Source organism: Girardinichthys multiradiatus, chromosome 20 (genome assembly GCF_021462225.1).
Source record: "Girardinichthys multiradiatus isolate DD_20200921_A chromosome 20, DD_fGirMul_XY1, whole genome shotgun sequence".
NCBI lineage: Eukaryota > Metazoa > Chordata > Actinopteri > Cyprinodontiformes > Goodeidae > Girardinichthys > Girardinichthys multiradiatus.
The window spans coordinates 16,239,651-16,249,454 of NC_061812.1; the positions used below are offsets into that span (position 1 = coordinate 16,239,651).

Here is a 9,804-nt window from a genome sequence, read left to right on the forward strand (position 1 = left end):
CTGCTAGTTAAAATGCAGAAAGAAAAAATATTTTACACAAACTGTCTGTCTAAAGGTCAGAGTGGAGATTATGTCAAATATATCATTGGTTAGGCTACAGCTTTGCAAATCGTTTAGTTTAAAGCAAATATTTAAATAAAGACAAGTGGTATGTTCAGAGATTGTGGTGGAGAACCGGTGAAAAAGGTAGTGTGTTGTAAAGATTTGGGTATTTCAGTACTAACTAATAAGACAAACCACAGCTTTTCAATGAAGGGGTAAAAAAAACATGACCATCTTTGAAGTTATAAATGTTGCTGGACTCGACACTAAACAAATAAAACATAAAATATGAATATCGTCCTCCTGCTGCATCAGTGTTCTCTTGTCAGAGCATTTAGTTTCTCTTTGCTTTTTTGACTATTTTGTGCATAAGAAAGACATCGCCTTGGATCTCACATCCAGAAAGCAGCACAGGCAGACTTTCTTTGACGGGTCAGTAGCCCTAAATTGGAACAAAGTTCCAATCTAGATCTTGATTTAAAAATGTTTAGTGACCTGACCCCGAAGCAAGCTTCCAACACAACTTCTACTCTTCTGTTATGGTTGAAGAAGTCTGATATGTGTCTGTACTTAAACCTGATACATCTGCTTCAGAATAGCTGGATGGAAGCTGGAATAAAGTATCTAACTTATTTTTCCTATTTTTTTGTTCCTCAATAGAAGCATATATACTCATATAAACATTGGAAATGTTTCTTCTTTTAAAAGGCGCAATTACACACTGACCATGAAAATAAAGAACAGGAACTCAGACCAACATTCCCACTTAAAATGTTTATGGTATTTACAGCAAGTTGGTCTATTGGGATGGTATTTCAGAAAATAACTGATGTCCAAAGCCTTGTAAAATGAATATCTATGGCTATGTTTACCCTTATTTTGTTGCAAAGACACGCTTATGGTGAGTGGCACAGGTAAGAATGTTGAGAGGTTGTTCTCTCTAAAGCAGGGCTGACAAAAGTGCAGGACTATTTGATGATTTTTTGCAGCCTAGAATTTCAATTCAAAATTAGTATAATTTTGGCCCAATGGACCGTTTTTCAGGTCAGCTATTAAGTGAAAGATTGAAATCTTCTTAAAATGAAGCAGGTTAGCTATAAAATAAAAACATTTGCCTAATATATGCCATGCATTTTAATTTCATAGTAAATCGAAGCACAAACATTCAGCAATTTACTCAACGGGCAGACATAGCTGCAGCCAATTAATAAACTTCCTAAATTCAGTTAACAGTTGTACAGAAAAGTGAAAGATTGAAACCAGAATGTAAAATAAATAGAATACGAGTTTATTTGGTATGAAGGTAAAAGTCAATTTGCAGAACACCAGACCTTCTTAGCTGTTCTCTGCTTTGTAACGCTGTCTGACAAGCTGATGGTCACTGGTTAATTTCCTGAGATGCCTACATAGACACCTGTAGTAGGATTTCAGTTTACCAACAGACACCATAAAAGACTGACTTTTTTTAAAGGAGAAAATTCTCTGTAGTTTCTCTTCCTTTGTTCATGAAACTCTTTAAACTCAACAATGTCATCAACAGCAGGTCGTTTAGCAAGATGTTGAGATTCTTTACGCAGATGCATAGAGGTGGAAAAGCAACACAAACATATACAATAAATGCAAGATAAATGTTTTTATGTCACTAATGCAAAAGTACATCATTTACAGAATATGATAACTTTATACTTATTTTCCATCTTTTAATAGTAGCTCATTAATTGGGCAACCCTCATAACTTGTCGCAAACTTTTGTATCAAACCAGCATTGGTACAAAATAGTGAAAAGCAGGGCGCAAGACTATTTGTAGTTTTTGTTTTTTGATATCAGAAAAGCAATCCAAAAAGTGAATTTTGCATTTTAAACATGGAATATTTAGTGAGTTTGTCCTCCTTTAGTCATCATACACAGTTGACTGACAGCTCATAAAAATAGCAGGGGAAAGGGATTTATGGCAACACTAACAGAAAATCCTGCTGAGAGCCATTGGAACAGTCAGTTAATTTTAGTGGGTTTAAGGTATTGATAATTCCAAATCACGTTAGATACTAAAAGTAGAAACAGACCCCTGCATTGCCAGTGACTTTTGCTGGTTTAAATTACGTCCACTAGCTCCTTTATAAAAACTCCCACTAGGCAATTAAAAATGTGGTAAAAATAACTTTTTTTTTTTTTTTAACCGTCCTGTCTGGCAGAGTAGCGCTCAGAATTGTTGTCTGAGTGCCAAGAAAAAGCCTAACAGATTTACTTTCACAAGTGGAGCATTAGAGCTAACGCTTAAATACTCTGCTTGATATTTATAAAAGAAACCTTAGTAGAAACTGCTTTCAGATTCTTTCAAATGTTATGGTCACAGAGACAAAAATGAAAAAAATAAGAAGCATGAAAGAGAGAAAGGTGGTGCAAAAAGGAAAAGGGGAGAGAAGGAGAAAAAAAATGGAGGAAAGATAGAAGGATGAAGAGAATACAAGATAACTCCTCGCTTGCTTCTACACTTGCAGAAATTTTCATGTTAACAGCTTTTTTACCAAAAAGTGCACAGTACTTATCAATGCAAGATGTATTTTGTGATAAATGCGGCTCAATATAGAACATTTGTGTATCTGTTAACACCTAAATCTAAACACCTGTGGATCTGAATGTGGGTGTGCTTTTGCACCAACGAGCCCACAGGCCCTGCCGGCAGCCGGAGCAGTCCAGGACGCCGTACCCTCACTCTCCATTTATACTATATACTCCCAGGTCCAGGTGCCAATACCCCATAGGGACAACCAGGAGGTGGTCCCCTTCCCTCCGGGGATGGAGACAAGCAGACCGCCCCAGCACCTAAACCTGAGCGATCCCGGCCCGAACCCCGAACCCCCGCCCCGACCCCAGTCCCCAACGACCCCCATCCTCATCCAGAGAGAGGGCCATGTACAAAAGAGGAGTCTACATGGTCCAAACTAGCCCGCCAACCAGAGCCACCACAGAATGAAATAGTCCCAACTCCCTAATGAATTCCAATCTTGAAACCATGAGCCCAAAAATCCCCCACCCAACACCATCCCCAACACCCCCAACACCATTTATTTATAACACATCAAACAGAAAAAAGACTTATGCGGCAGGTTCTTTGGTGGAGGTAGTAGCTTATAACCCAACAGAAAATGAAGGACTACCTTTTTTCTGGTCATGCTTCAAAGCATATTTTCCTAACCGTAATCTGATCTTTGTTAAACTAAACAAAATGCATCAAAGTACATGTTGTCAGTGTGTTTATAGAATGAAAATGATTAAACAAATTAGGTGTTTCATTATTTCACTTACTGATAACCAATCAAAACCTGATCAAAGGAAAATTGGCATATGTCAATCTCTGGATGATGGATCAGTGCATCTCAAATGTCTATTCTGATAGCAGTCGTCTCTTCCATGATAAAATAAAAGTATTAATCCCTAGGGATTCCATGAATGATTTGTTGTGTAAAACACAAATGATGTGCAATGGCCTTTTTATTTACCGGATCTGAATCACAAGAGGTTCTGGGTGGTTGTTTTGTACAGCTCTCCTCCGCTCCACTTGAACCCCCATTGTTTTGTCCTTCTCATAGAAACTACTATTGTTAGAGCTGCAGTGAAGCCGTTCAAGCAGCACACATATCTCACTCTGGTTTTGCTTTCATTTTTCAGTTGTAAGATACCATTATAATTTTAATTATGTTAAACTAAAATGTATAGCTCTTTTCCATACACAAAATGTACATATAATAATGTATCTTATAAGGACAACACCTAAATCTGACATTAACCACTCAAAGAAACGTGAAGATTCATTTCATTTCATAAGCAATAGTGGGTCAAAAATGGGACATAGTGCTGTTGAAAAGGAAGCAAAGAAGTTAAATAAAATGAATTGTTGGTTAATCCCAAGCAATTCATGTCAGAATTCATTAAAATACTGTATGAATCCATGTTGTTTTTTTAGGTTAAAGAAGTATTTGATCTCTGGGAGCAATTTTAGAGACAACAGATATGGCAGTAATGTGATTGCTTTTGTCATCATGATTCAACAGATTACACATCTAATCAGTGAATAGAGAATATAATTCGCACAGATTACAAAGCAGTGGTGAATCCTACTTGCTGAAGCTGGGATGTTGTTACATTCAAGATGATCCACAGACGGACGGACAGAGGGATAGACAAAAAGACAAGAGTGGGAGGGAAAGCACCAACCACCTGGATTAATCCATGATGGAAAAACATCTGATCCCGCTGTTTGCTGATTAATCAACATTTTTTTACCCATACAATGTAGAGAATAGGATTATAACATGTGGGCACGCAATAACGCTTGGGTGTATCCCTCTTGCATATTTTACGAAGACACATAGAGGCTGCCGAATTGCAAAGCTATGCAGAATATATGAGACACGATTGCAAAGGAAGAGGGACGATATACAATGAAATTAAAGTGACTCAGTTGCCGTAATGTCCCTGGGGTATACGGCTAGTTGTTTTATGGGGGGAGATAAGAGGATTTTGTCAGTTTGAGATGCTCTCTAATGCTATTGTTTCTCCTGGGAGTGTAAAGGAGCAAAGAAGCTTTTCACACATCTTTTCTTCTTCTGTAGAGCTGTTACTGGAGATATCATATCAAAGAGTAAGGTGAAATATATTATAATGTTGCGGGACATGTGTAGGGAAGCTACAGTTTCATTACTTTCTTTACAAAAATGTGACAAACTGTCTAAATATATTAAAATAGTCAGTCAGTCAGTCATTTTCTACCGCTTATTCCATAGTGGGTCGCGGGGGAGCTGGTGCCTATCTCCAGGACAGACTTGTTAATTTAGATCAATGCAAACCAATTTTCCTTGCAAACACCCACCCATAAGAATGCCTTAAAGTTATTTTGAATAATAACTTAGGGTTGGTTTAGTTCAAACAGATGATAAAAATAGGTTTCCCCCGCTTTCTTTTTTTAATTCTTTTTTTTTACCTGTCTTCACTTTTTCCACTGCATGTTTTACCACTTCTCTTGTTTTGTTCCTCTAGGTAACTGTGCTCCCAAGGACTCAACTTGTCATGCAATCTCAAGCAAATTCCTGAGACACCACAGAGGTGATTTCTTTTTTCAAGTCACAAAAAGACTGCAAAGCTTGGCTGATATAATCCTAACCTAACACTTGAACCCCAAACTGTGGCTGTGGCAATTCCCCTCAGCAGGAAACTATCTACATTCAGTCTTCAAAGGAGGCTTGCATCTTACCTTTCACAATACAAGATAACCCGTATCTCCTGATTTGTGAACAGTTGCCAGTGTACAAAAGAAAAGACAGATAGAAAAAGCCACCAGTGTTTTCCTGTCAACAAGCAAATATGTTGGCAGCAAAGGTTCCCCACCTGTACCCACCCCTGTGAATCCATAACACTTCACTTTGTCACTTGAATCAAGTGACATTAGCCTGTTAATAAGATTTGCTTTACACATCAAGGCTGCTCACTGAACTTTGAACAAGTGCATCTCAGTGAATTAGGATATCATCAAAATGTTAATTTATAAACTTAAGTGTTACTCATATAGTATATAGAGTCATTACACATAGACTGATTTATTCCAAGAGCTTTTTTCTGTTAATTCTTATTATTATATCTGGCAGATAAAAAAGATCTAAAGTTCGGTTTCTTAAAAAATGTGAATACTGTAATATCTAGAAACGCTAAAAAAGGATATTTAATACAGATACGTCATGATTTGGCATTCAAAATTATGGGGAATACATCCTTCATAAGGAGGACAAGCCACATTGTTAAAAATGTTGCTGTTTAGTGTGATGTGCTCAAGCATATTAAAGGCAAATTGTGTGGAAGGAAAAAGCGTGGTAGAAAACAGGGATAACCACAGCATTTAGAGGACTGTGAGGCAAAGCCCATTAAATAGTTTTCATGAGATTCACAAGGGTTGGACTGTGGCTGGAGTTACAGCTTCAGGAGCCACCACACCCAGATGTATCCCAGAAGTGTGCCTCAGTTGCAACATTCTTTGTGTTAAGCCACTCCTGAACCAGAAAGAAAAAAAAAACATCAGAAACGTCTTACCTGGGAAAAGGAGAAATTGAACAGTAATAAGTGGTCCAAAATAATTTTTGAATTTCCAGTCTCAGAGTCTGTATGAAGAGTGGAAAGGCACAGAATTTAAGTTGCTTACGGTTCAGTGTGAAGTTTCCACAGTCAGTGATGATATTACTGAGCCTGACCGGGCCACAAATGTCCCTGACCTAAACTCCATAGAGACTCTACTGTTTGAAGAATTGTTAAGCTGAATTTGAAAGACCCAGGAACAACTAAACAGAGATGCTGAAAGACACTTTTAGAGCAAATTGGGCATCCTTAAAATCTCAGCAGAGCCACAGGCTGATCATCTCCATTCCACGCTGCAATGATGCAGTAATTAATGCACAAGGAGTCCCAACCAAGTAATGAGTGTGTATAATGTACAGTTTCATAAACACGCTTTTCAGTCGGCTGAAATTTATGTATCAAGTCTTTTCAATGGTCTGATGTAATATAAAAATTTTCTAATAAACTGAATTTCTGGGTTTTAGTTATGTGTAAGCCAGAATCATCTAAATCAACAGAAATAAACATTTTAAATATATTAATTTGAATTTAATAAATATATAGAAGATATGACTTTCGTTATTTTAATGAATAACCAAAATGAATGAGCATCTTGATAATATTAAAATTTATTGAGATGCACCATATATAACACATTTCAAAGAAGAGCAAAAAACCAGAGCGGATGTAGACACACGTGAAACAAAAAGGAAACAAAGCTTAGAGATTATGATTTGGTAAAAGATAAGAAATTCAGTGAGAACTCTTAATTTTTTATCTAAAAAGCTAAAGCAGACACAGATGAATACAGGTGGTGTATATCAGCCCTTCAGTTCAGGTCTGTTTTAATATTCTATTTCCGGGAGTAAAGACATAACATGAGCAATATTACGGTCTAAGTAAGATTTTTAAGAAAACTTTTTAAGAAATAACCTCTTGCGCTTATACACACACGCGTGCACATTTAGCTGCCACTGGAACAGCTTCAGCAAACACAACTGAGCGCACCAACTCTTTTCCACATAGAGATGGCAAGATAATAAACCAAGCCACGGGCGTATTCAACTTCTGAAGAAAAATTTAGAGGAAGTGGCTGGAAGGGCAAATAGATAAATGGATAAGGAGGGCTGCTTAACTGGGAGTGAAAAGGAAGCGCTCAGGCAGCACAAATCTGCGCGCTTGGAAGCAGAGGCGCACATGCGCCTTTTTTCTTTCCAGTCAAAGGGGAAAACAACAAAATGGAAAAAGAACAAAAACACAGTTATATCGGGGTTCTTTCACGTCTTATAAGCAGACATTATGTTCAGTTAACAAACATTTTTATTGTGTTGTACATCTTTAAAATCAGCATTGAAAGCATGCCCCTGAGCAGTTTCTCAGCAGATGATTTCTAAGAAACATATCTGCTTGTTCTTCCTCTATTCAGTACAACTCACCTTCTGTAGGATCCACTGACAGAGGAGAACTGTGATCCAGCCGAGAACCTGCATGTCACCTTCCTAATAGCGGACCACCCTGAAAAACTGCTCGTCTCCTCGGCTGAACATAAAAAAGACACGCCGCTGAATCCCAGCAATCCCAAGTGCCGGGCCAGGTGACGAGGGGAAAGTGTCACAGGAGCAGAAAACACGTTGAAAGTTGCGTGTTCGCTTTGTTAAGACTCACAGTGGTCTCCGTGGGCAAACTTTGAGCGCTGCTATCAGTTTCTTGGGTCCACCTCATGTGGCACATCCGCGGTGTTGGCCCCCGGTGGACATGGTGGAGCGTCGGAAGTTTGCGTGGAGACCAAAGTCAGTCTGCGAGCTGGTTCCTGAGAGGATCAGGAGCGCTTCTCGCGTTTTGGGACACTGACTGGTTGATTTTGAGAGATGAGATCTGTCGCACACAGCAGCTCTTTCTGTCTCTCCTATACCCTCCCTCTCCGACCAAGCACAACTGACGGCGCACATCTGATTGTTCTTTCACTGGAAACTACACTAACCACGGCTGCACGTAGAGAAGTTTCTTCCCATATGAGAACCTAAAGAAAACTGTGAGTAGTGGAGATCATAATAATCCTTATTTCCAGATGCCCAGGTCTTTTTTGGTGTTTGAATTTTTTGCATCATTAAATAACCTGATTAAGTTATCTGTTAGGCTCTGATCAGCTTCATATGTTCAGTGAGTTCATTACTGTCTAAAATTAATTTTAATATTTCAGTTTCTGACACTTTCTTTAATCAGAGATAAAACTGCTAAGGAAAAGCGACCCAAGCAGCTTTTTAGAACCTCCAGGTCAGCAGGGGGCCCCCAAGGACGTTTTGGATATCAAAATTGAAAGGTTTTCGAAATTCTTTTCAAGTTGAAGTTGAAGATTTTTTTCATAAAAATGAAATTGAAAAATGAACCCATTACAATCATATATGGGATGATTTTAATAGTTTTATGGGTACGGTAACAGTCTTAATGCTTAATGTGACAATGTATCTGCTGATGTTTGTGCTTGATTCTCATTTGATACACAATAACTGCAAATAAATTCATGTGGTTTCCTGTGTGGACTAGTAGACCCTCTTCCTCCCCCACTTTACTGAGTCAGGATTTAAAAGCTGTACATCAAACATCACTGCCAGATTAAATAATAAAGTTTTAGAAAAAAATCTGCCTCCAATCTGTATTTACTGCTATTTATTTAGTAAATAATATATATTTTCCACAATTGAGGGCTAAGGAAACACATTCTGTGACAGTTAATTTAATTGTTTGCTAATAAGTCATTTATGGCACACAAGCTTAGACACTTTAATTTAAGAGATATTAGTTAGTGTTAGTGGTTGTTGTGCTCTTAGTTAAAATTGGACCTCCTATATCAAATTCTGCTTAAGATCCAATACAATTAAAACCTTCTTTAAATCTTAAATCTTAACATGGCCTCAGCTACATTGGTTTTACAGCATGACGGGGTGTTTCTTAGGGGAATTAGAAGCTTTATGGAATAATTAATGTGCACATTAAATAAAAATTCCAACTGTTGCAAATGTTTCATAATGTGATAATGATAAAGTAAAGTATGTAAGTGTCTAAAATAAAAGATGCTTGGCTGACGTCTGCAAACACTTTTACATATGTAGTTTTCTGGTCGCAGTAAACCAAGTAAAATCCCTTGGAAATGCAGTGCATCTGTTTGTGTGTAAACAATCACGTCTGACCACCTACCCTATTATACTACGAAGATTTACAGAAATAAAGAACTTTTTTTTTTTTCCCAGACTGTGGGTGCTGGCAGCACCTTGGTCCCCTTTTGTTTAAAATATGCCGTTTTTGGAATGATGCTGTCATAAAAAGCCTTTTAGAATAGACCTTTACCCCTGTGCAAAAAGGACCATAACAAGCTTACTGAGGCCATTATTTCATTTTAGAGAATATGAGAATATTGCACGTAATTCACTTGAAGTTCTTAGTTTCCAGAAATTCTAAATGTGGCTCTTTGAACACATTTTAAAACACAAACACATCCCAGTGCCTACAGTTACTGTAAGTGTCTGTGCGTGATGTGGGCCATTAGTTTAAACTATACAAAATGTAATTTTCTGGGAAAAGGGCGGATATATAGAAATATCTAAAACATAAAAACATGTTTTTAGTTATTTCACAATTTTTTTTTGCTACGCAATTCTATA

The 9,804-nt window shown here is 37.6% G+C and overlaps 1 protein-coding gene across 1 annotated transcript in view; it reads right to left on the minus strand.

The window, feature by feature from the left end:
• LOC124857057 (neurexophilin-2) overlaps positions 1–8,117 on the minus strand; it is a 92,502-nt gene extending 84,385 nt beyond the window's left edge. The window contains exon 1 of the mRNA XM_047348142.1: positions 7,582–8,117. Coding sequence (XP_047204098.1) covers positions 7,582–7,635 — 54 coding nt within the window. The 5' untranslated portion in view covers positions 7,636–8,117. The remainder of the gene's footprint in view (positions 1–7,581) is intronic.
• Positions 8,118–9,804: the final 1,687 nt, after the last annotated feature.